The following is a 25,499-nucleotide window of genomic DNA, read 5'->3' as shown; positions in this document are numbered from 1 at the left end:
TGAAATATGATACAGACTTTTTTTATTCGCATTTCTATTATTTTAAAATTTTAATTTATTATTGTAATGTTTCAATAATTTTTAATTAACTATTTACTAACAATACTGTCAACTAACCATAGCTTAACTACTTAAAATATTTATTTCAATTCAAAACTCACGTGAGTTCGAACGCCTAAATATTGTACTAAAAAAATAAGGCTGTTAAAATTTATTTATAATATGCAAACGTGACACTGAAATTTTGATTGGCAAAGTTTTTCTAATTCAAAGAAGATTGGACATGCTTGACAAATGACAACCATGAGTTGGCCCAACTCATAAAATAAGCGACCAGCCCATTCAAGGTAATATGCATATATTAAAAAAAAAAATCTTTAATACAACAAGAATATGATAATTTAAATATCCAATCCCAAGAAAATCGTGGTTGTAATTTATCATTAATTCACGTAAAACAATTGTAAAATAAACAACAAAAAAAAGGTTAAACTAGTTAAAATTATCAACAATACTTTTAAACTAACTTATATTCGATTAAAAAGAAAAACTTACTTTCAAATTATGGTATCTATATTTTTGTATTATTATTTTCTAAAAAATAAATTAATATGAAATTTATCAGACAATAGTTTATTCAACATATTATCTTTAATCAATGTCAATTATATATTGTATAATTCAAGATCATTCCATTCAATAAGTAGAGATCCTTTCTTTTCCTTCATTTATTTTGATATGAAAATTATTTAATAATTCATTTAGACAAAGAAAGATAGTAGTGCAATGCATATTGTTTTGACAATATCGAAAATAATTTATCTATCTATATTTTTAATAAAATATTAAATTACATTATCAACCTGTTTTAATTAAATAAAAGATTATATCGATAAGTATAATATTATATATATATATATATATTTTTTTTTTTTCGAGGAATTGGAAGTATTTTATATTTTAATATTTGATTGTAATGATAAAGAAATTAAACAAATTAATTAAATTCAGTCAATTAGAAGTTAAAACTTTTCGTGCAAAGATGAGGAAACCCTAATCGAACTCGTATTCACGACTCTCCAATCACAGATACACAGCATAGGCGTGTGGGACCCACCGAAACTTTTTCCTTCTGTTTGGAAAATAAATTATTCTCATTAATTCCGCAGTGTTCCTCTTTCCCGGCAGTAGGTACGCACCGAATAAACCCTAATCGCGCTTGTCGCGACATCACGACCGAAGCCCTAGCTCAGATTTTCTTTCAGATTTATCTCCGAAACTCCAGTTTTACTAACGATATAGTTTTCATCTGCTCTTCTAAAATTCTTTATTTAATCTTCATTCATCTCGTCAATGGCGGACGCTCGGAACGGCGATCGGTGTGAGGAGACTGACTACACCTCGGAGGACGAAGGGACTGAGGATTATAGGCGAGGAGGGTATCATGCGGTTCGTGTTGGGGATTCCTTTAAGAATGGATGCTATGTTGTTCAAAGCAAGCTCGGATGGGGTCACTTCTCCACTGTTTGGTTAGCTTGGGACACTCAGAAATCGGTATGTTTTCTCTCTCTCTCTCGCAATTTGGAGTTATGGATTTCTTTTTTTGTTGGTTAGGAACGAGAAACAAGAAGAAAAGAGACGTGGTGAATGTTGAATGCACGTTGGAGAATTAGTTGCCAAGGAACTGAATCCATTTGTTTATTTTTACTGAAAAATTTGGTGGGATTGGTGGGTTTGAATTCAAGAAAAAGAAGAGTTTAAAACGAGATTTTTGTTGTCTTGCTTTCTAAGAATTAAAATACTGAAAGGGATAAAAGAGTTAAAAACATGCATATTGTATTCATCCCCTTCTTCTAATAGTTGAAAGGAGCGGGATCAGTCCTCACAGCACGCATCTTGTTTTGAAGATTCATTGTCGAACTCTGAACTAAATGTTTTGCTTCCAATTTTAACTTTTTGTGGTAGCTCTCGTACATTCTGTGTCTAGGTTCTACTGATGTTGCCTTGTCTTATTTTTTTTATTTCACTATTTGTCCTTTGCAAGGTGTTCAGTTTTCAGCCAATAGGATTACTTTACGCTGTTTCGTGATTATGTGCGGAAATCCAAGCCAGGCACTTAGTTCTTTAATAACACTAGAATTTTATTGTTTGTAGCGTTATGTAGCTTTGAAAATTCAAAAGAGTGCTCAGCATTACACGGAAGCTGCACTGGATGAGATTAAGATTCTCAAGCAGATAGCAGAAGGAGATTTAGAAGACAAGAAGTGTGTTGTGAAGCTTTTGGATCATTTTAAACATTCTGGCCCAAATGGGCAGCATGTTTGTATGGTTTTTGAGTACCTCGGTGACAACCTATTGACTCTTATTAAATATGCGGATTACAGAGGGATTCCTCTTCATATGGTGAAGGAAATTTGTTTTCATATTTTAGTGGGATTAGATTACTTGCACAGTAAACTTTCAATTATACATACTGATTTGAAACCAGAGAATGTATTGCTTCCGTCTATGATTGATCCATCAAAGGATCCTAGAAAATCAGCAAATCCTCTCATCCTTCCGAACAATAAGAATAGAACTTCGACTAGTTCTGATGCTTTAAATGATGTTAAGAGTTACAGTGGGGATCTTACCAAGAACCAGAAGAAGAAGATAAGGAAAAGGGCTAAGAAGGCAGCTCAGGGCCGTTCAGAGAGGGAAACTATTGAAGATGTAGATGCAGAAGACTCTACAAGAGCTGGCCCAGGAGATATTGATAATGGGGTTAAGTTAAATGGGGATTCGACCGAAATATGTAAAGATGGTTCATTGAACGAAGGTGGGATAGTAAATGCTGATGATGTAAAGGATGCTTGCGAAGGGAAGAAAGGTCATAGGAGAAGGAGCCAAGAAACAAGGAAGAGACTGCTGGCAGCTGCTGATCTTAAGTGCAAGCTGGTTGATTTTGGGAATGCATGTTGGACATACAAGCAATTCACTTATGATATTCAGACTCGGCAGTATAGGTGTCCTGAGGTTATTCTTGGATCTAAATATTCGACTCCAGCAGATATGTGGTCATTTGCTTGTATTTGCTTTGAGTTGGCCACTGGCGATGTTCTTTTTGATCCACATAGCGGCGACAACTATGAAAGGGATGAGGTTTGTTAAGAACTTTTCTTCTTCTTTTATTATTATTTTATAAACATTTTAAATTTTAACCTTACATTTGTTATCTAAATCTCACCTCTACTTTCTAATAATGTTCCTACTCACAGTAAGGTCCCACGTTTTCGAGTATTAGAAAACTGTGCTGGAAAGTTGTATGTTTGAGTTCTTGATGAGTTATACTTATGCTGTGATTATTTGATGCATTTCTTCTGCTGTTTGTTGGAACAGCATAACTTAGAATTTCATCTGATAATGAAATACTGTAACAAATTGGTTCAATTCTTGAGGCTCAATTTACTTTCAACCGTGTTGTACACCGCACAGGCCTGCTGAATAGTTCGCTAAGACTGTCTTTTGGAAAATTTGAAGAATTTTGGTTTCAACTACATGCATCACTTTCTGATTTTTTTAAACCATAATGTATCTAGTTTTGTTTCCTATCCAAAAAAAAAAAACCCAAAATATATCTAGTACCTCAGCTAAGGGTACTGTACTTAGCTTGTAGGGTGTATATACTCATTGCCCTCATTTTGTATTCGTTGTGTTAGTATTAAGATAGTCTTTGTTTCTTATTTTAAAAAATAACTATATGCATGCCATGTCAATATCCTCGGCAAATGCATTCCTGAGAAGAGCAGAACGTAATTGTGCTGTAACCATCAACTTGTTACATGGAAGTTCTCTTCCGGAAGTTGTAATTTCTGGTATTTGTTTCACAGGATCATTTAGCATTGATGATGGAGCTTCTTGGAGTGATGCCTCGCAAGGCAAGGGTTATATAAAACCTTCTTTTAAACTAATATTTAAAGATATTTTTGCTGTTTCTTGAATACCTAGCATGAAATGTTCTCATATATTATGAAAAATATCCCCCTACAGATTGCATTAGGTGGTCGCTATTCCAGGGACTACTTCAATAGATATGGAGAACTGAGGCATATTCGTCAATTGCGCTTTTGGCCAATTAACAAGGTCTTGATTGAGAAGTATGATTTCAGCGAGCAAGATGCTAATGACATGGCTGACTTTCTTATTCCTATATTGGATTTTGCACCTGAAAAGAGACCAACAGCAGCTCACTGTCTTAGCCATCCGTGGCTGAGTTCTGTCCCAAGAATTCTTGAATCTTCTGTATCAAGCCATCAAAATCAGCCCATAGATCGGGATGTTTCTACAAAAATAAGCGAGAAGGATGAGAGAGAGGCCATGGAGATCGGAATGGGTAACATAGCTATTGATGGAACATCAAGATCGACGTCATCAAAACCAACATAATTAAAGCCTTAACACGTGTGGCATCTCAGGGCATATCTTGTGCAATATAATCCTGGTTTGTTGCTGCTCAGGGCTTCTGCTGGAGTCGGAAGCATTCATAATCCATCTTGATTTGCAGTGATCCTACACACATTATGAAGCAATTGTCTTTTCTTCGAGAGGGTAGACCAGTTTTTTCGTAGGCCCTTTTCGAGCTACTCCAAACATCAGAATGTTTTAAGCATTTGTTGGTTTGACAGAGCCCCTTCGAGTATGCTTTGCTTATCTTTACAACTCTGATTGTTTGTAGGTCTCTTGTAGCGCAATGCTCTGGGTCTGAACTACTTCCTGAAACCTTGAACTGATTAAAAATGTAAATTTTTTTGGAGCTAGATTCGTGCCATTTTGTCTGCAGTAAAGTTGGTGATCTTTTTTTTTTCTTTAATCACAAGATTATTGATATAGACTGGAAATAATTAGATTTTTAGTAGGTTTTGTGAGAATTGGTTTTTAATGAGATATCTTCATATTCCCTTTAGATATTTATTTATTTATTTATTTTAATTTTTTTAAGAGGTATTTTTAAGAAGAATAGCGTTAAAAGATGTTTTTTTTTTCCTTAGTTTGAATTATTCATTCACTTTGTATTTTGTCTTTACAGGCCATGATCATGTTGGCACTTGGCAGTTCGAAAACTTCCTTAGCAATGGGGGGACTGTTCGGAGCTCTTTATGAATAAATTTGAGGACTAAATATTCTATGAAAAATATGTTTTAGTTAATGTTGCATAATTGGTTATCTAAGTTAAGTTATTTACTTAGTTTGAAATCCGCATGAGGTAGTATGGTGTATCTATATCAAATTAATTATTAACAATGAAAATTTTTTTGTATGCTATTTTCGTAATTTTCTTTAACAACTACGGTCCTTTAAAATAAATGCAAAAATTTGTGACTTACAACAAATTTCTTAATTTATACATGTCAAGCCATTTTTTTGTAAAATTTGTGTTCAAATTTTGTAAATTGGATTAAAATGGTAACTTTGGAAAAGTATAGGGACCAACACGAACATTTTAATAGTATGTGAACAAAAACTAATTAACCTTGAAATTATAAGGTCTAAAATGGACAAAAGCTAAAAATATATTAATAAAAATAATATTTTAACATTTATTTAATTAAGTACAAGGTCATATATGGAATAAGATTGGATAAATATGGTCAATCCAAATGTAACTCGACGGATATAAGACACCTATTTTTGTTCAAGTAAAAAATGATAAATATGAAATAATTATTGATAATTTGTGCTCGAAATATTGGGCCCGGCCCGATAACGAAATTGGTACCTGGTCGAGTGCCGGAGAGACTGGGAAGCCGGGAAATTTTCAGGCTATACGACGTTAGCTTTACAGAAACTTCTGGAGGGAAACCAAGGTTGAAGACGACTACTAGTCTACAAGCTCATCGTGTTCTTGAAGCTCGTTATGGAGCTGGGCGACCCTGTGGAAGCGGAATTGGAGCAAGACTTTGAACCAGTAGAAGGTCGGAATGGACCCTCTCACCACCCTTCTGCGCCACCTGATGAGGTTACGATTCAACCACTTATCTTCTTCCACATTTTATAGCTTTTTATGGTTCAGTTGATGCTCTGCAATTTCCTTCGGAACTTAAGCGAGGCACTGCATTTGTTCATTCAGTTGCGCTATCCTGGTTTTTCTTTGTTACTTGAATTCACGGAGTAAAATTATGCGATGAATTGGAATTACAACGGTGATAAGTTAGTTCGTTGTTCTCTTCTTCGTGGTTTTTGTTGTAGAAAGTCTTGTTTTTGAAATAGAATAGCTAAAAAACTTGAGGCCGAGACAGTTGATTTAATATCTTATCAACATCGATTTTCAGTTATTTGATATCTCGACGACGGTTGATCCTAGCTATATCATCTCTCTAATACGGAAACTTTTGCCATCTAACGCAAGTAACCCGTGCAAATCTGATGAAGATGATGATCGTGACGACCCAGGACAAGGATCAGTGGCCAAAATGGATGAAAGTGATGCCTGTTTATCAGGCGACCGAGTCTTAAGTCCTTCAGGGACGGTAGGTAAATGCCAGGGAATTGAAATTACGGATGGTTCTGATAAATTTGCTGATCAAGAAGGTGAGGAGGAAGGCTCCTGCCCTAGATTGGAGCAACCCATTTCATCATCAGAAGAAAAGGTCTGGGAAGAGTATGGCTGCATTCTGTGGGATCTTTCTGCGAGTAGATCTCATGCAGAACTTATGGTACTCAAGTTTCCTCTCCCTCGTACTGTCGGTTTGTTCCCCCACACTCACACATACACAAAAACACACTCTCTCAGTTATGGCCACTTGTCTTGTTAATAGAAGAAGTTGGCTGATTATGTTAAAAAACATGTTCTTCTAAGCATCGTAGTCATTATTATTGGCCTTTCCAACTCTCGTTATTTATACTCTTTCTTCTCTTGCTGATACCCTCCAAATTTGGTGTAGTGTTGATATGGAAATGATATGAAACTTTACTAATGGAACCGGCAACATTAATGTTTTAGGCATTCTAGCAATTGTGTCATCATGAATTTTGTTGCCACATGCAATTAGAACCCGTTTTCATTTATTTAGTACTCACGTTTACATATTTTTCAGGTTCAGAACCTTGTCCTTGAAGTCCTTTCTGCGAACCTTATGGTCTCACAATCTGTGCGTGTTTTGGTACGTGACAATGTGACATATAATTTAAACAATCCTTGTCCATTGTGTTAGAAATTGCATCCATATCTTTTATATTCTTGCAAAGAGATGGATAAACAATATTGCTATGGAATTTTGAGGATTTCAGTCGTGAACTGCTTTAGATCCATATTCAAATGATCACTTACTGCAGGAGATTAGCCTTGGAATTATTGGAAACCTGGCCTGCCATGAAGTTCCCATGAAACAAATAGTCGCTAAGAGTGGATTGATTGCAATCATTGTGAACCAGTTGTTTCTAGATGATGCTCAATGCTTATGTGAAGTTTGCAGGTAGCATAAAAATGTATGCCTTTGTAATCAATTTATATAATGTCCAATCGCAAATTACATGCAACTTTCTTTTCCCAATGTTTCTATTGGAGGTCAGGTCTACACATTCATACCCTGCCATTCTATGTTTCCACACCTTATATAGGAAAATTTTTGTTTCCCACATTCGCCTTTATTGGTACCTCTTCTTGTGGCATGCAATTGTTATGACATGTAGAATATACATGTACTTTTGGGCTTTGACATTTTCTTCAATCCTTCTACTCGTTTGTGTAACGTATACATTTTTTTATGGTTATTATGGCTAACAGGTTATTAACTGCGGGTATTCAAAGTTGCAAATGTATCACATGGGCCGAGGCTTTGCATTCTGAGCATGTTCTTTCTCGTATTCTGTGGGTTTCTGAGAACACTTTAAATCCACAACTTATTGAAAAGGTATCAGAATCTAGTTCATGTGGAAGCAAAGAACATAAAGAGTTACAGTAAAATTGTAGCATAGTATCATTGTGATGCCAAAATATTAGCTTGATCAGTGGCTTAAATTGTTTCTTTCTTGATCAGAGTGTTGGACTATTATCAGCCATTGTTGAGAGTAAGCAGGAAGTTGCGAAAATTCTTCTCCCTTGTTTGACGAAGCTGGGTTTTTCGAGTGTTTTGTTCAACCTTTTTGCTTTTGAGATGAAAATATTAACAAATGAAAGATCAACTGAAAGGTATTAATCTTCTTTCTCTATAGGTAATAGGATTACATGCTGCATACAGGATTATAAAAATTTTGTAATTGACATTGAATCTTCATGCCTTTTAATGTTACAAGTTTTTATTTCTTACAGACAATCTGTTCATTTCTTTTATTTCTTTATTGGTTGCCTGCAGGACATATCAATGTCATTGTTAATATTGAATTTTTACTGGGTTTGGATGAATGACGTGCTTTTCTTCTCTATCTTAGTTGAGAAAATATCTATTATCTTGCAAACTAGTCAATTATCCCCTTGGTCCTCTTTAGCACCCTAAGTGACATTGAGATGTTTTGTAATCAATTGACCAAGTGGGTTTCTTTCCCTCTCAAGTTGGAAAATTCCTTCACCCAATGTATTTTATCAAGAAATATAATGTTATGAAATTTGTAAGCATTGACTAATGACCAATATCTTTAGCGGCTGGGGGTTAGAGTCTGGAGAGTCATTATCTAAAATATAAGATAAGTTTTTCATGCCAAATGTTGTAGTATTAATTGGTTATCTTGGTTATTTGATTGAGGCATTTAAGTTGGTCTTGAAACATTGGATCCTCAAAACAGATGGGAAAGGAGGAGGAAAAAGTAAAGTACACAGTAGAGAGAAGTTCTTCTGACAGAGCTTATATAATTCTGTATGTTTCATTGTCATGGAAGATCTAACCTGCATTTTATGGCGACATGTGGTTTATAATGCTTGTAGATACTATGAGTGAGAAATGATGATTAGTAAAGCTTCTTTTATACATGTTCAAAGTAGCTTTTGTCATGTCCATCAGTCTTCTGACAAAATTTAATTTCAGGTACTCAATTTTGGATGTGATTCTTCGGGCAATTGAAGCACTCTCTGCAATTGAAGAGCATTCTCAAGAAATACGTTCAAATAAAGAACTTTTTCAGCTACTTTGTTATCTAGTCAAATTGCCAGATGTATTAGAGGTACAGTTCAGGTACCTGAAGATGCTTTCAAAGTAGAAACAGACATGTGACCTTATAGTAACAGGGATTAATGTATCAGTTATAAAAGAATCGATGTCTGCAAATAAAGAATCGATGTCTGCAAATATTTTCTTTCACTTTTGAAGACCTCAGAGTTGTTCCGTTTACTTTTGTCAGTGTGAGACCATTCATAGCATGTCAAATGCGTTGATTTTTGGCACCCAACAATTTATATGGTGCTCAAGTGTGGATTCGTAGTGCTCCCTGTCATGTAGGATACCCCCTTTCCAATGTTGTGTGGCCATTGTCATATTTTAATTTGTTGTTAGAACATGCTGAAGTTCCCTTCTTCAGTCGTTGTTTGTTGCATATTTTAAACTATCATTACGTTCTGTGCTTGTCTGCTGGGTTTCTGCAAATATATATATATTTTTTTGCACGATCAAGGAACCCTTCTATCTCTGAAATGGACCCATTTCTTTCTCTAGGTTTCCAGTTCTTGTGTTTGTGCTGTGGTTTTGATTGCAAATATTCTGTCAGATGTACCTGACCTAGCCTTTGAGATGTCTCAGGGTAAGTTGTGTTTCTTATTGGCAAGTTTCTGGTGGTAACTATGAGTTTGATTTTCATTCACCAATCACCTAGCGTTGGCTTAGATATTGATACTTTTGATCTATCCAGATTTGTCTTTCCTACAAGGTCTACTTGATATATTCTCTTTTACTGGGGATGATTTAGAGGCACGTGATGCTGTTTGGAGCATCATTGCCAGGATACTGGTTCGTGTTCAAGAAAATGTGATGACCCGGCCAAGGCTATTTGAGTACGTCTCGTTACTAGTGAGTAAGACTGATCTCATCGAGGATGATCTTCTGGACCAGCGGATGACTGAATCAAGTAAAGAAGAGGGTGAATTGATCTCAACCTGCATGAAACCAACCTCTAGATGTATATCTGTATCCTGATAATTGAGTTCGTTTACCTATTACTAGTTAATGCGTTCAATTTGTCTTCAATTTTTGATGGGTCCTTTTTGCTTTTATAGATGAAATTTGTGTTTTCCTTTACTCATCTCCTAGTTAAGAAAGATAATTACTATTTTAAATCATTGGACTGCTTTAAAGGATGAAGAGACAAACGTGAGAGATGAATATCATGTCGAAGATGTAGATGTCAATAGATTGTTGAATTGCTGCTGTAAACATTCTGAGTAAGCTCTATTTTAATTTCGAAGTTTATTTCGAATTCTTCTCTTATTCTTCAGTTCCTTATTTAACTGCCCTGTTTTTTTGTTTCCAAAACTCAGATGACCAGGGAGTTAGCGAACAGAAATCCAAACGTGATAACGTATAGTGTCACTCTCAGCCACTTTCAGTACGTACACTTAAGTTAAATGGTAATAGATTAGACATCTTTAATGTTTTGCTACGGAGTTCCTATTAAGAGTATCTTCACTGCAGACTCAGTACTGAGTCATTGCTTTATTTGTTTATCCTTTTGGTTTCAGCCTCACCTTTCAGTACACAGTCCAGGATATTATTTTGAATTCATTATCAAGTGAAGTGGAAGAGTCGATACAAATATTTACTGAATGGAACATAGTTTGTGGCTGTACTATGCAACGAGGTCAAGCCTGTTTGTCGGATGGTATTTGTTGGTCTCAGGCTTGACAGAGTCTCCAAACTTCCAGGCTCCTGTGAAATTTTCAGTTGTATACTACTTGCCTTATATGTGGTTTGAAGACGGTTTTAAGACTACAAATTAGCTGTAATTGGTTATATCTAAAATCATATATTATTCAGTGATCACTGCATCGTGCTCAAAGAATTGACTGCTACTTCATCGGTTCCCACCCATCTTTTTAACCAATTTTCATTAAGTATTTACATTTATGGTATCTGATCATAGGGTAGAGCGGTTACTAACTTTCCTATTTCATACCTTAGTTACTTCTCATTTCTATTTTGATGCATAACTTCTGATGTCTATGTCCCCCCCTTGTATAACAATTAACTCTTGCTCTCGTGCAGTTTAGTTGCTTTTGAATAAGTAACAAAATTAATACTTATTTCCCCTTCTATATTTTACCAAAAATTGTGGTTAATGTCACGAGGAGCAGGTCTCAAGTGGCCGTCTTCAGCAGTGTGTTACACAACTTCTTTCATAGATGAAGAATGACAATAGTCAAAGATAGCACACTCTCTGCATGTTATCTCTTTCAGACTTTATTTGTCTACAGAAGAAAGCAATAAAGCAAAGCACACGACCAACATTAAAGTAAATCCCTCGAACAGGAAAAAACTTTGGGACACTCAGGTGTATGATTTATGAGATGAGAGAGATGCCACTGGTTAGCAGATTATCAGCCAAGAACTTGTTTGCAGCTTCTGATGGGTGGAATCCATCCCAGAACACGTATTCAGATGCATTGGTACATGTCCCTACGGATTCTGTGTTGCATAAGATTGACGTTTCAAGCAAGCCTGTGCCACAGCAGCCCTTCCTTGCCTCAAAGAAACCTACATATTGTTATCCATGAGTTAACGACATATCCTGAATTCTGATGGTCAAATCTTGACGCATCAATGTGGATTTCCGGTCCTTGGTTCTATGTGAAATATTCGTGGCATATTTATTCTACTTTATTTTAGATTTTGTATAACTCATTAACCTGTACTGTCACTCGGAACTAATCTCCATGGCATACCATTTTCAGCAGGTTTTGTGACAAGGTCATAGAGAGGTTGGTAAGTGTCCAAGACAACCAGATTGAGGCCAGGAAGCTTGGTTTGTAAGCTCCGAGATGTGGCATTCAGCTTGCTATTGAATGAAACTGCGTCATTGTTTAGCTTAGCCACACACTCGTTGCTGTCAGATCCAAAGATCGTTATGGCAGCCGGAAGACATCCTAGTGGTGGCAGTGTAGTAACTCCAATCTTCCGTGCTCCCAATGAATATAGATTCTGAAATCATATGTTTGATGATACAATATTCGTATAAATGTTTCTGCAATTTATTACTGCATTACTGAAAAGAATTTGAGAGATCGAATTGATTTATGATTTTGATGGGGAGCCAAACCTCAATGAAATTTATGTAGGATGTGATTAGAATGTTGGCAAACTGATGGACGGTATATTTCTTGTAAAGTAGAGGATTGATGTAATAGTTTTGCACAAAGTCATTGCTCCCTACACTAACGAGGTAAATTGCACCAGATATTATCGATGAAGCATTGGTTTTCCCAGCAAATTCGGTTACTTTATTTTGATACTCCTTGAAGTACTCCAGCTGCTGAGTTAAGGAAAGAGCATCCTGCAATACCAGAAGCCAAACCATGTTATTTGGGGGCAGGGCCCAAGAGACGGACAAAATTCGAGTTTTGGGTTAATAGTATTACATATAACTCTGCTGTTGTGTCATGGTAACCAGAAGCAGCTGAGGCAAAGCTTGATCCAATCAAGAGGTTCTCTCCTCCTGCTTCACTGAGGTAAGCTTTTGGGTAAGTTGTAAACCCTAGGTACTCAGCTGTTCAGAAGGCAACAAAAAACAAGTTAGATCATGGATTGCTCATATATGAACTTGAGTAATTGAAATGAGTTTCTAAAATATAGAGCACCTGTGAAGTCTGAGGAAATTTTTCCATTGCAGAACCTTCCTGTGGGCTTATGAGTTATAAAATCTCTTCCGTAAGGGAGGAAGTTTGCTTTCACAATGGTTTTGAGGTGATTGTTGTTCCCCACATCAAGGACAGAGTCCCCAAATGTGAACAATGCGGGAACCAGGGGCTGCCCATTTGCCAGAGAGATCACAGGAGTAAGGACAAGAAACAAAATGGATAGGCAAGTCGTATCCATAAGTTAGCAATGAGTTTTGTTTGGAAACAGAGAGGAGGGCCTAAATTGCCAAGCTGGGGACATGGAAGAGGGAATTTTAAAGGGAGATTCAGAAGTGAGTATAAGGTGAAATAAGTGGTTTCTTAAGGTAAACGCTCAAGAAATCTGATCATTTACAGCTTGATATGTACGAATTTATGTTTATTAGGCCCTCAAGATTTAGCTGGCACTGAATCTCACTTGCATGGGATTTAGTAATCCATATTTTAGAGGGTTGAAAGGTTTCCAATATGTTCACTTCCACAAGATGTTTAATTTAATTATAATCTGGACATCGAGTGGTTTAGGCCAATTTGAAGTTTCGGGTGTGATAAATAATTGTGCCATTTATTGAGTCCAGCTTCTTGTTCACAGCTCTTCGTTTCACCCACTCAAAGTGAAGAGTCAATTTGAATTCGCTTGAGGAGACGGGCACCTGCAATTATATTAATGCATGCCCAAAATTTTATGTTTGAACTTTGGATTTCGTATTGAGTACCTTTATTTACCTTCCAACTGCTCTTCTATCACTATCATGTTATATTTTATGTACCCTTATTTACTTTCCTATTGCGTACCTTTGGGTTTTTTCTCTATTAGAAAATGATCCTTTTCTTATGAATCTTTAGATTTCGGTGGTTTCTTTTTCTTTTAGGCCAACAGCTATGGACGACTTATATGAGTTTTTTACTTTTACCCAATGAAAGGCGACGGCCTACCAAACCAAGCTTTGATTAAACAAAAGAAGTCTAGCTCTCGCGTCTATATTTCTTCTTATAAATTTTAATTTATATTTCTATTACTATATATGTTTGTCTCGAGGGAAAAAAATAAAAAAAATCATATATATCAATAAATGTATATATGCATTAACGTGAATAGACTGAATTTATTGTGCAAATATGGGTTCGATTAGAATATTGTTCCTTTTTGTGCTAATTACTTTCATTCTGTTTATTATCTAGGTACCCAATCATCCAATGATTCACCAGCAAGTTGTCTCATGACTCGGTGACATTGTTAGTAAGTACTTAATTATCAAGAACTTAAGCTTCGTACTTCGATTGAAATTTTGCAAATAATGAGATATATTACTGCCAGTGGCTACACCATAGCTAATTTAAAATTAGAGTTTTGAAATAAAAAGAGATATAATAGTGTCTACTTTACTCATTTACACATATCTAAAGAAGAACAATGGGACGTCTTATGTTCTTTCATAGTTGCATGTACGCACTCTTGTCTACCAAATCGCAGAATCCATCCGTATCTTGAATTCTTCTTTTCTATGTATCGTTGAAATATATGAGATTTTCTCCTATATAAGTGGCTAGACTATAATCACTTAGGCACAGAAAATGGCTACGTTCAAAGGAGCTTAGAAAGTAGACCTCAAACATCATTGTATTATTCACACGAAAGATTAGGGGAACAAACTCCATTGCCAAAACTATGGGTTCGTTCTTCTCCTTTTTGCAAGTTCATTTTATGTTTTCCTGCAATTGAAGCTCACTTCGTGCAAAATCAATTCTGTCTACAGTACTTCTCCCTCCGGGTATATGGGCCATGATATAAATGAGCTCTCAGACTGAATCACAGCTTAATATTTATTCTCTCTGATAGTGTTAAGATATCAGAGTAAATCCTATCACCACCAACTTCTGTCCCACTTGCTCCAGCAGCCACCCTCAAGATATCTTCAATTAGTTTAACATTTCCCATTATATCAACATGAGCACTACTTTCAACTCCTCTTCCTTCTAGCAGACTAGCAGGAGCCTTGTGCATGTATTCTCTTACGTACGTCGGGCTGCCCGATGGGTTGAATCGTGTTGTGTTTCGCCATCCTTTAGCACACATGAAACCCGAGCTCAAGACCGGTACACAGTCGTCGCCATCCACGAAATACATACCACTTCTGAGACAACCATTCTCTTTTCCATCGACTGAGAGATCAATCCTGAATGGAAGTCTCCTACACTTGTCAGAAGATGAGTCATAGATGTATGATCTTTCTGTGGGGATTCCCACTCCGTATAAGCAGTATATCTCCATATCTGGGGCATCTGGTAGTCTGAAACAGATTTGCCAAAAAAAAATGTCAAGTTCCATGAATTGTGGCAGCAGGACAGAAATGAAAATGAAAGTTAAGAAAGACGTCTTCCTTTCCTTGGGGGTCAGAGATTGAGGGAGAGGATGAAGGGAATTATTCCTCCAGAACCTTGTTCTTGATGTTGTTAGATTGCTAATTGGATTATCAACTCCTACCAAGACTTGAATGGATGCAATACCTCATAGGAAGAAAATCTTCAAAAGAAACTCAGAAAATTCTTAAATATATAAACACTAGGTACTTACTTTGTCTCAAGTGGGTTTGACCAGTACTTGTGATCATGAGCATATTTAGGATCATCAAGATCTTCAGCAATCCCATGAGAGAAGTGACTCTCGACCCGTTGCATCATTCTTGGAGCCACGACTCGGAGTAGATCGAACACAGTTTTTGCTGTGTAAGCTTTGTTCTCAGAGACTTTTTGAATACTTTCCCTACTCATCTCATCGTATTCAGTCCATACGTCGCTACAAGAGAAGCTCGAATCATTGGAGCTACCCGAATCCAAAATTTCCTATTCAAGATCCACACATTAGTCATTACTGTTCAAGATGAATAGAAAAATATTCCCTCTTCGAATATATAAGCACGCCTATCAACAAAAATAGTGACTAATGCATTAAGCAAGCTATTCAAGTTATGTGGAATTTCTCTGTTGGCTTTATTCTTTAAATGGATGTGTTGAAAGAGCTAAGTTTTCATCATCTGCCCCATCAAAGAAGTTAGTTCCAATGCACAGAAACTAGCCAAAGGATTACCTGTGAAGTTAGAGTAGAGAGCTCTGAAGAAGGCCGTGTTGCTGCTTCTCTGCTAAAAGAAATTATTCTTCCGTAGTGCACTGCCTCCTTTTGTTGAAAACCTTCCCTTTTCTGTCTCTCACTGTCATTGGAATCAGTTTCGTTTCTAAAAGAATGTGTATCTACTTTCTCCAAATCACAATTCTGAACATCTTCGGGAGACCAATCTAAGTCACCCCAGAAGGTCTCCCCACCTTTTGGTAACAATGAGGCGGTTGAGTCCCACGTTCGGGAAGCCCGCAACATATGTTCTAAGGTTTGAAAGCCAAGAATTTCAGATTTCAAAAAACCAGGGGTCATAGCTCTGTAAAATGCCAAGAAAGCTAATTTCAATAATTTGTCCTTGAATCTCTATAAGCAGGCTTCTCTTTGCCTGGCATCTGCAGGTGTATCCCATCTTGAATAGATAAATTTGAGGAATACAAAAAAGAAAACATCAATTAAACTCGTTTCTACTTTTTTTGTTTGTTTCCAAAGAAGAATAAGAAACGAGTTTTTTTAGCTTCTTAGTTGCTCTTAGAGAATAATGTTTGATCATTGACGATCATTTTGTGCTTTTTGTCCAAATAAAAAGGGAAAATCACAAAACATCAACTACTTTTTAGTCATGAAAGTATCTTTTAAAAATAATTTTCGAGTAAACCTTACACTTGAGTCACGATTTTGACACAGCTTTAGAAGTTTACTATTTCTTGTTCTGTTTAACTTATGAAATAGAAAAGAAAAAGAATTCCATTACATATTTATTATATATTTTCAAAAGCTGTACTAGTTTAGAATAAATATCTTTTTAAGCTTTGATGTAGTTTTCAATTTCATGATTTTCAATATGTAATTTAAGTAATAAATAAATATAAGTTAACTACAATGTCCAAAACTTTTAACTTATAAAAAAAATTAAACATTTTATCCCAAATACTTTAAATCTTACTAAAAAGGAAATAGAAAAGGAAAAAAAGAAATGAAGATTGGGGACTTTGTCAAAACATCTATGAAAAAGGAAAATCAAAATAAGAAAGAACTGATAACAAAATCGACATAATATATGCATTGAATACAAGTAAAATAATCTAACTAAAGTAATTACTACAGTATACTTATTATTTGAATAAAAATTATAACTTAGACTTTAGAGTGCAGAGAAGAGAACCTGAGCGAAGCAATTGATCTGTCTTCACCAGAAATAATTTTACTAACAGCCTTTGGAGTTCCCAGAAATGTAGACCCAATATTCATGATTGCTTTAATATGCTTGCCGCACCACCCTTGGCCGCCCCCGCCGCCGCCTATCGCCGGCGGCGCTTCCACCCACTTCATGAAGTAGAGGAAGTACAGAACCCCCATTGAATGAGGCACCACCACCACTTTCTCTCCCCCATTTGTTTCATACATTACCTCTATTTTACTCTTCAATCTGCTCAGAGCTCTGTCTCGAACCTGCGTTTACTCTCAACAATGGCAAACTCAGTGAAGTGAAGATCTATTTTGATTGGAAGAAGATGGGTTTTGGGTGGCATACCTCTGTGTTTTGGAAGGCGATCCTCCAATCATATGCAGCCATGTGAAGGTTCTTTCCATCGTAGCCAATTTTAGCCAGATTTTCAATGAGAACAGCCCAAACAAAGTAGCCTTGGGCGAAGTAATCGCCGGCGACAAGCCCTTCGACTGGCCGGACTCGAATGCCTGGTGGGTCAAGCCCTGTTTCATTGTCCAGAGACAGGTGCTCCAGCCAGCACAAAGGTCTGCAAATTTTCAATTCAGTTCTCAAAATGTGTACTTTAGAATGTAAATTTGCTTTGAAATTTTCTAACCTTTTCAATGTTTCAGAGAAACTCCCACCCCACAGGCGCTTACGAAAGAGGCCCTTGGCGCAGGGCTTGCCTTCCCAGAGCTCCAGCCCGCCGGTGACAAGTCCGGGCACTAAAACCACCGGGTGAAGAGCTGAAACGCCTTCACGCTTTAGAACGCTCCCCGGAGAATCAATCACCGGAAACCCAGGTGGTAAGTAATGGTAGAGAAAAAAGAGCACCCACCAAATTGTGCACATATATCCAAGAATCCAACAACAGTTATCTAAGCACTTCCATTCTTTGCCTCCCCCCTTGTTCTTGATGTTCTTCTTTTTCTTCCTCTTGTCCTTCTCTTGCTTCTTCTCCAGCAATTTCTTCACGTATGCAACAATAACATTGCGTTTATCCTCAGATTTCTCGTTGGGGTTGATCCCCATGGAAGAGCTCTTAACAGGGTCGACATAGTACAATTTTCGGAGGCGAAGAACGGAAGCCATTGATGGAGGAGTGAAGAATGATGAGGTGAGCTATGGGAGATTTTTAAAACAGGAAAAGGGAGGAGAAATGGGCGTGTCAAGGAGCTGTCAGAGAGGCAGGACACGTGGAGGTAGGAAAAGGGGAAGAGGAAGGTGGCCATGGGTAGCTGAGGGCATGCAGAAGAAGAAAACAGGGGACGGCAAGGGAAGGGAAGAGAAAACAACAGCCATAGTGGGAAAAACACTCTTTTTTCTGCAAATTGCTGAGGAAATGAGAATGGGAATGGGAACGGAGAATCCAAAGCAACAGATTTTGGTTTGTGAAAGTGACACCTGGCTCTGATTCTGCATGGCATCCTCATCAGGTGTCATCTCTCTGCAAATTACAACTTAGCTCCACTTAAACTGTTTAAAAAAGGGGGAAAAAATGAAGAGGAGAAAGAATGGCTGAAAATGTCGCCCTTGGACACACTAAAATATATTTAGATGTTTACTAATTTTGAAATATATAGTATCAATTTAAATTAAGCTGAAATTATCATGTATCCATAATTTCAATTTGTAAATATATTTTCCTCCAACAAAGGGTAAGTTTCTTCTTCTCGATCCGTGTGGTGTTTTTGCTGTGATCTTTTTTTTTCCTTGAAAGGTCATTTCTTCTTTTTGAAATGTATAGTGTGTACTTTCTGACTCCTTAATTTTCAAATAGTGGATGTTCATCTCTACTTTAATTGATTTTGTCTTAATTTTTTTACTTTTATTATAAAAATATTAGGCATTGGATCATATTTGTTGTTAATATTTGTTATCAATATTGATGTAATTAAAATAGATTAAAGGAATAAATATGGGGACGTAATAAAACATTTTTAAAGTTTGATACACTTCTTTTCACTATTTGCCCAAATCCCAATATCAGATTTATTAACATAATTGGGTAAAGGCCAAACAATGGAAGAGGGGCCAGGGGGCAAAAAGTAAAATAAATAAATAAAATCGAAAAATTACAAAATTTGAACAGAGTTTCGTGAAGAAGTTGTTGTATTTATAAAAAGTTGGCATTGGAAAAGAAAGAACAGCCAGCCACAGCCTTACAATTACAGCCAAAAAAAAAAAAAAGAAAAAAAAAGTTGAGATTTATTTACAAGGCACGGGCAGGGCACGGCGGAGCGGGCAACCGACACAGGCGCGTGGAACTTTGAGCGCGTGGCTAAAAGTCTAGATTTGATAGCTGTCTGTCGGTGCACTGAGCTAAGCCGCGACAGGGAAAGTCAGTGGTGCTGTGGACCCCACTTTTAAAATAAAAAATTTTACTCAATCACGTAAAATTAATATGTAGTTTTAGAAATATTACAATTTTTCAGTTTTTTTCAAATATAGTATGATTTTATTACATTTAAATTAGACTGTGATTGAATTATGATAAAATTTTAAATTTTATGCATATTTATTTTATACTATTTGTAATTACATACCTTTTTATTCATTTTTTCTTTTATTTAGCTTAATTTATTTGGATTATTGATTCTAATCTGATCTGGCCAATTCTTTTAATTTTAGTTTTAGATCAAATTTTTCGATGTTTCCGTATTCATGCTGTATTCCGGCGTGTATTTATTTAAATGTTTTAGTTTTATATTTTTTAATTTAGTTTTTCTTGTTTAAAGATTTTAATTTAACTCTTTTATTGTATTTTAATTTAGTCTCTCAAGTAAAAAATGTTAAAATTGATTAATGATAAAATTACACCATATAATAATGTGTGAATAAATGAAATTAAATGTAATTTAAAATAGGAAAATTTTTAATCCTTACCCCAAATTTTTTCTTAGTACTTCATAGAAATTTAAAATGTTATTGTTTTGATAACATTTTTTATTTCGAATTTCAATTTAGTTTCCGTCTCTTTAAAAGCTTCATTGTCTTATATACTCATTATTAGTAAAGCTTACCAACATTTTACTGTAAATGGAAATTAACAAAAATTTAATCTGACAATTATTGATGAAAGTAATTTGAAATGAATTACGAGTTGTATTCCAAATCAATATTGGACATAGCCCCCTTCATATTTTAATAAAAGATTTATAAGTAGGAGTTAATCAAAGTATATCAACAACCTTAAAATATTTAAAAGCACACAGACCAAATACAACTAAGATTGAAACATAAAATCTAAAATTTAAAATTAATTAATCAATTAATAATTAGTTGATAAAAAACTAAATAATGAGGATTGACATCAAATCTATTGTAGAGATATCTATTAAAACCTATTAGTATGAAATGGTATATTTGTTTTATTAATTGATCAAAAGTAGATATATTTAATTGATTGAGATTTAGAAAAATAAGTCTCATTTGATAATGAGTTTTCGTGTTGTATTTTTAAAAAGCCACACTTATTTCTTTAAAATATCGTTTTTTTTTTTTACAACAGTGGGATTATGACACGTTTAAATTTACAACCTCTTAGGTTGAGATATATGTCAATTACTGCTTAGTTATGCTGGTTTTGACTAAAATATCGTTCTTAAAAGGTCAATAACAACAAAAGGAATATGTTGTTGATGTGTGATTATGACACATTTAGACATTTGCTAATGTTAAATTCGACGGGAGTCTACCTCTTTCGGTTGAGGGTGGGCTCCATACCATCTATTCCAAGGTGAACTCCACTACTTTTGGTAGCGGAGGGGTTGACCTCTTCTACATGGCCGAGGTGCGAGCTCGACCTCTTTTGATTGGATTAAAGTGGGCTGCAACTTCTTGTGGCTAGGGTGGGTTCCTTTCCTCCTATGTGTGGTTAAGGCATGAGTTACACCTCTTAATAGGTCGAGGTGAGTCTACCCATTTTCAATTGGGGCGAGTCCCAATCTATTCTCCCGTGATTTTTCACTACTAATCACGTAATGGACATTTATTCACCTATAGCATGTAGATAGAAAATATATAAACTTAATTTTAAAAAATAAGTAACAAAAAAATTAAATGAACCCGAACTTTAGAATTATCTCACTCCCCATTGTTCAATCCTCCGTAATATATTTCATCTATTGGGAGGACAATAAAGATTGGGGATTACATTATTTTTCTTACAATTTAATAAACATCTCATAAAATTTTAATAAATTAAAGTATTTAAAATACAATATAAAAATGTAATGTCGGTGACAAAACGCACAAAATAAACGACGCCAAAGTTGAGCTTTCTTGTCAGGGAGCATTGTTTACTATGCACCCCATTTCCTTAGCCGTTAGTTTCAACTCTAATTTTCTATAATAATAATAATAAGAGAGAAAATTTCAAATTTTACTATAAGTTGAGTATATCAATTTTAACCAAACTGATTGATATATGTTTTTTCTAATTCATCCATTAATTTTAATAAAAATTATTAATATTATTTTTAAAAAACTCATATTTTTATTTAACATTTAATTTTCTATCAAATTAAACTAGATTGTAGGAAATTTTTTGATCGGACATAAATGACACTTATGACTTTTTTTTAGAGTACAATATGTGGAGTGGAGATTTGAACTCAAAACCTCATTGCTGGAGATATATGTCAATTACCGCTGAGCTAGACTCGCTTTGACTTAAACACTTATGACTTATTCAAATATTTTAATGTTAATTTGATAAATTTCGATATACCACACGTTTAAGGTTTTGCCCCTTGTAATAAATTACGAATTGAATACAAATATTAATGATATGACCAGAATTTGCATAACCTTTGTAACCAATTATTCCTTATGGTTTATTTCTCAAAAAAAAAAAAAATTATTCCTGATGGTTTGTATTAAAAAAATATATCCCTTATGTTTCTGTCAAAATAAAATAAAAATAAATAAATAAATCACATTATAAAATGATGATTTAAATATTATTTTATTATCTATACTTTCCAATTTGGGTAGATTTTGATCTAGGTATTTTTCAATATTTATTTATTTTAGTTTTTTTACTTTTGAAAAGTCTATGTAACTTTAAAAAAGTGATCATCATCCTTTCATTTTTATATGATTTATTTTGACACTTCACTCATTAAATTTATTAAAATGTAGCAATATTCATACTAAACTATTTCCATTATGTATAATATCTGTGTTAAATTTTACCATTAGAGACCAAACTTGCCGGTTCTTAGAAATATATCAAAACGAACATTTTAAAAGTCCAGATACCAAAATGAACAAAAATTTAAAGTAAATAAATTAAAATCAAAAGTACAATAACCAAAATAATATTTAAGCCTAAAATTATTAGTCTACAATGATAATAGTCCGAAAGGTGTGGATGACTCAATCTATTTAGTGACATAATGTTTCAAAGTCCTCATATTAAAGTATGTAAGATTGTTCGTTTGAGTTGAATAAAATTTTATACGTATATATTTGGGAGTGAGAATTCGAATTTCCAAACAAGATATATACATATATAAACACGTAATTAGACTAGAATTTAATTTCCTCTAAAAAAAGCTAGAATTTAATTTAATTTTTCTTGTACACATAATCACATGGATTTGTCGCCTAATATAAATGCGTAATTGCATAGTTAAATGCTGGACCAAATACCCAAATCATTCTCCTCTAAACTGTAAATAAAATATATTATTCTTTATCATAAATTAACGTGAAGAATTATAACCATTTTTTTCTTCTTATTTATTTACTTTTTCAAATTCTCTTTTCTTTTTATTTTGTTTATTTAATATCGGGAAAGTGATTAAGAATGCCTCCAATAAAGAGAAGAATGACTTAATTCCTCACCTAATACAGATCACTTTCTATAATCTCATACTTAAATTTAATCGAATTTTTTTATTCACATTTATCATCCTATGCAAGGAATAGGATTGCTTCCACAAATACCACAATAATATATTTGGATATTCGGATTCAGATAATTTTATTTTCTTTTTTATAGATTATCTAAATATTTACCCATACTTATTTTTATTTTTATTATATGTGGAATTAGAGTCTGCCGTAAATATGACTCTGAGCCACAATTTGAATAGGTTGGAGATGAGATGAATTAGGTCAAATTACTCCAGCTGACACTGCGAAAGTCGAACTTGGTACTAACCTGAAAACATAGATCACTGACCTAGGTACGGAGTGCTAGAATGACATGACAATGTTTCCAAAACTCTCCTATAAAATATGTAGTTCATTCCTCACAAAGGTATGCAATCTTTATGCAACTTAACAAATTCTTAACTCGATACAAACTTGACCTATAGCAAAATCAGGTAATGAAGCGGATCCATCGCTAGAATACTACATCAATTTTTTTTTTTAAAAGAAAAAAGAAGAAGAAGCAATCAAATTTATGTATTCATAACATTGAAAATAAGTTTAAAAACTGGTTTTCTTTTTGTCATTTTTTTGTTTGTTTATTATTTATTATTTATTATTATTATTATTTTGCGTGTGTCTTTTCAAAGAAAAATAAATAAGTGAAGGCACCCACATGAACATATGCAGTACAGAAAGACAGCTCATGATAAAGCTGAGCACACACCACACCCACATGACCCCTCAATTTGACTAAAAACATTTTTCTATATTACACAAAACCAAACTCCACCATCAGCTTTATTTTTTAAAACAAATATTAAATGGCTTATGTTATGGGTACATTTTCAAATTCAAATCCTAAGGTATTTTTATCCCACTTCGAATCTATAATTATGTAGCAATCTAAACTTAACAATAATTGACATCTGTATTTGAAGAAGAGATCATAAATTCGAATAATCCACCCCAATTATCACATTAAAAAAGAATCTATAAATATATCTATGAAACTCTTTCTTTTTTCTTTCTTTGGTATGGATACCATTTCCATTTAATTTTTAACTATTAAAAATAGTGTTATGCACCATGTTGATATAACCCATGTTGTTTGAGTGTTTCAAAAATAGATTTTTACCGTTTAGGATAAAACATAATTAAAAATAGTCTTTTAACTTATTTTCATGAATGCCATTTTTAGAATAATTAAAGATTATTATTCTTTTTTAAATCTACTAGTGTATTACCACATACATTGCACGTATATATATTTTTTAATTATAAGGCAATTTCAATTTTAAATAATTTTAGGTAAAATATTTTAAGTATAATTATTTTTAAAAATAATTAAGATTAATTTTTAGATATACGTATTATTATTAACAGCTCATTACTAATAATAAATGTACTCTTTATAATTATTTTTTCAAATATACCATTTATAATTAATTGTTAATGACATATTTTAATTAAAAAGTAAAGGAAAAATTTATTTTAATAAATTTTAAGAAATGATGAGTTAAAAAATAAATAGGTATTTTAATATTTTTATTTTTAAAAATATTTTATTCTACCTAATATATGGGTCCTTTATTTTTATTTTAATATATTAATTAAAAAATAAATAGATAAAAACTATTTTATGCTACCTTTATTTTTCTTTTAAATATTTTGTTTATCTAATAAATTAGTTAATTTAGTAAAAGATAAAAATGTTCAAAAATATTTTTCCCATCTCCTCCATTCTTAATATAGTATAGATAACTTACCAACAATGATTTATTATTTTTATTTTATAAACGTAATAAGAGTAGGTGTCATGCATTATCTCAATTAAATGGACATAATTTCATTGCTTGTCATTTAACCCGATTTTAAATATTATTAAGTACAAACCGGTCAACGTAGCTACAGAAGAGGTAAGTAAAAAATAATAATAATATAAAGAAGGGTTTCTTGGGAAAGATAAAAAATAAATTAAAAAAGAAAGTCCTGGACATAGTACAAACCCTTGATGCATATATTTTCAACGAGTAAAATGTCGGAAATTCGAATCTTTTAACTCCTAAAATGTTAAATCAAAAGAAGCTTAAAAAGCGTTCGATATAAACAATCTAATCAAAGATTATTTTTAATTATTTGATATTTTTAATTGATGTAGCAATTAATTGACGGTTTAAAAAACGTGACCAAACTTAATTTTTACTGGTAAAGATCTATCAATACAAAGTATTAAGGTTTAATATATAATAATTTTGTATCATTAACATGGCTCTAGCTTAGCTAGTCCATATATTAAAAGTTATAAATATTCAAGCCTATTTGATAATCAAACTTGTTTTTAGTTTTAAATTTTAGAAAAATTTGTTTTTAATTATATATTTTTAAAAATATGGACTTGTTTCATTGTAATTTTGTGGGTACCTTATTCAATTTTATGAAATCACATTTAAATTTTTAATAAAATTTAAAGAACAAAAAACTATATATTTTTTATTTTCAAA

At 33.8% G+C, this 25,499-nt stretch overlaps 4 protein-coding genes and 1 long non-coding RNA gene across 13 annotated transcripts; 3 read left to right on the top strand and 2 right to left on the bottom strand.

Annotated features, from left to right (window-relative positions):
- Positions 1-1,162: 1,162 nt before the first annotated feature.
- On the top strand, positions 1,163-5,301 carry LOC111011154 (Protein kinase superfamily protein). Of its 3 annotated transcripts, none has more exons than XR_002601409.2 (5): positions 1,163-1,554; positions 2,155-3,141; positions 3,870-3,917; positions 4,030-4,675; positions 5,066-5,301. XR_002601409.2 is itself a non-coding variant. In XM_022284814.2 (4 exons), exons 1-4 carry the CDS (start codon positions 1,354-1,356, stop codon positions 4,423-4,425), a joined length of 1,632 nt encoding a protein of 543 aa, XP_022140506.1. In that variant the 5' UTR covers positions 1,163-1,353; the 3' UTR covers positions 4,426-4,796. The 3 variants fall into 3 exon arrangements, 1 of the variants encoding a protein (XP_022140506.1); XR_015789290.1 differs by having other exon boundaries at positions 4,030-4,777; XM_022284814.2 differs by lacking the exon at positions 5,066-5,301 and having other exon boundaries at positions 4,030-4,796.
- Positions 5,302-5,712: 411 nt separating this feature from the next.
- LOC111011366 (ARM repeat superfamily protein) lies at positions 5,713-10,940 on the top strand. 7 transcript variants are annotated; one of them, XM_088120721.1, is made up of 12 exons: positions 5,713-5,995; positions 6,309-6,692; positions 7,074-7,139; positions 7,312-7,451; positions 7,763-7,889; positions 8,016-8,167; positions 8,997-9,132; positions 9,621-9,705; positions 9,814-10,088; positions 10,212-10,329; positions 10,439-10,506; positions 10,640-10,940. In XM_088120721.1, the coding sequence occupies exons 1-11, from the start codon at positions 5,894-5,896 to the stop codon at positions 10,483-10,485; spliced, it is 1,632 nt and encodes a 543-aa protein (XP_087976847.1). In that variant the 5' UTR covers positions 5,713-5,893; the 3' UTR covers positions 10,486-10,506; positions 10,640-10,940. The 7 variants fall into 7 exon arrangements, 5 of the variants coding, with proteins under 5 accessions (XP_087976847.1, XP_087976846.1, XP_087976845.1 ...); XR_015789289.1 differs by having other exon boundaries at positions 5,714-5,995; positions 10,212-10,342; XR_015789288.1 differs by having other exon boundaries at positions 5,714-5,995; positions 10,212-10,342; positions 10,439-10,528.
- A 517-nt stretch (positions 10,941-11,457) lies between these two features.
- On the bottom strand, positions 11,458-12,989 carry LOC111011369 (GDSL-like lipase/acylhydrolase superfamily protein). Its single transcript, XM_022285101.2, has 5 exons — positions 12,752-12,989; positions 12,533-12,660; positions 12,214-12,447; positions 11,840-12,095; positions 11,458-11,651 (listed from the first exon to the last, which is right to left on the bottom strand). Exons 1-5 carry the CDS (start codon positions 12,987-12,989, stop codon positions 11,458-11,460), a joined length of 1,050 nt encoding a protein of 349 aa, XP_022140793.1.
- Positions 12,990-14,123: 1,134 nt separating this feature from the next.
- On the bottom strand, positions 14,124-18,204 carry LOC111011365 (Lecithin:cholesterol acyltransferase family protein). Its single transcript, XM_022285095.2, has 6 exons — positions 17,729-18,204; positions 17,437-17,659; positions 17,068-17,354; positions 15,879-16,221; positions 15,366-15,634; positions 14,124-15,081 (listed from the first exon to the last, which is right to left on the bottom strand). The coding sequence occupies exons 1-6, from the start codon at positions 18,202-18,204 to the stop codon at positions 14,601-14,603; spliced, it is 2,079 nt and encodes a 692-aa protein (XP_022140787.1). The 3' UTR covers positions 14,124-14,600.
- On the top strand, positions 17,517-18,914 carry LOC148212644 (uncharacterized). Its single transcript, XR_015789291.1, has 2 exons — positions 17,517-17,657; positions 17,745-18,914. It is a non-coding gene; the product is annotated as an uncharacterized LOC148212644 (long non-coding RNA).
- The last annotated feature ends 6,585 nt before the right edge of the window (positions 18,915-25,499 follow it).

The sequence above is a fragment of the Momordica charantia genome, assembly GCF_013281855.1.
Source record: "Momordica charantia cultivar OHB3-1 chromosome 2 unlocalized genomic scaffold, Mcharantia_2.0 BLBB01000002.1, whole genome shotgun sequence".
Taxonomy (NCBI): Eukaryota; Viridiplantae; Streptophyta; class Magnoliopsida; order Cucurbitales; family Cucurbitaceae; genus Momordica; species Momordica charantia.
The sequence above is the reverse complement of the archived record's forward strand: the minus strand, read 5'-3'. Positions and strand labels throughout refer to the sequence as shown.

Coding starts and splice junctions, on each gene's coding strand:
- LOC111011365 (XM_022285095.2), bottom strand. CDS start 18,204: ATGGCTTCCGTTCTTCGCCTCCGAAAATTGTACTATGTCGACCCTGTT. Junction 17,660..17,728: donor TTCTCTGAAACATTGAAAAG/GTTAGAAAATTT, acceptor GAAAATTTGCAG/ACCTTTGTGCTGGCTGGAGC. Junction 15,082..15,365: donor TCAAACCCACTTGAGACAAA/GTAAGTACCTAG, acceptor AATCTGTTTCAG/ACTACCAGATGCCCCAGATA.
- LOC111011366 (XM_088120721.1), top strand. CDS start 5,894: ATGGAGCTGGGCGACCCTGTGGAAGCGGAATTGGAGCAAGACTTTGAA. Junction 8,168..8,996: donor AATGAAAGATCAACTGAAAG/GTATTAATCTTC, acceptor ATTTAATTTCAG/GTACTCAATTTTGGATGTGA. Junction 10,330..10,438: donor TAGATTGTTGAATTGCTGCT/GTAAACATTCTG, acceptor TCCAAAACTCAG/ATGACCAGGGAGTTAGCGAA.
- LOC111011154 (XM_022284814.2), top strand. CDS start 1,354: ATGGCGGACGCTCGGAACGGCGATCGGTGTGAGGAGACTGACTACACC. Junction 1,555..2,154: donor CTTGGGACACTCAGAAATCG/GTATGTTTTCTC, acceptor TATTGTTTGTAG/CGTTATGTAGCTTTGAAAAT. Junction 3,918..4,029: donor TTGGAGTGATGCCTCGCAAG/GCAAGGGTTATA, acceptor ATCCCCCTACAG/ATTGCATTAGGTGGTCGCTA.
- LOC111011369 (XM_022285101.2), bottom strand. CDS start 12,989: ATGGATACGACTTGCCTATCCATTTTGTTTCTTGTCCTTACTCCTGTG. Junction 12,661..12,751: donor AATTTCCTCAGACTTCACAG/GTGCTCTATATT, acceptor CCTTCTGAACAG/CTGAGTACCTAGGGTTTACA. Junction 11,652..11,839: donor CACAAAACCTGCTGAAAATG/GTATGCCATGGA, acceptor AACAATATGTAG/GTTTCTTTGAGGCAAGGAAG.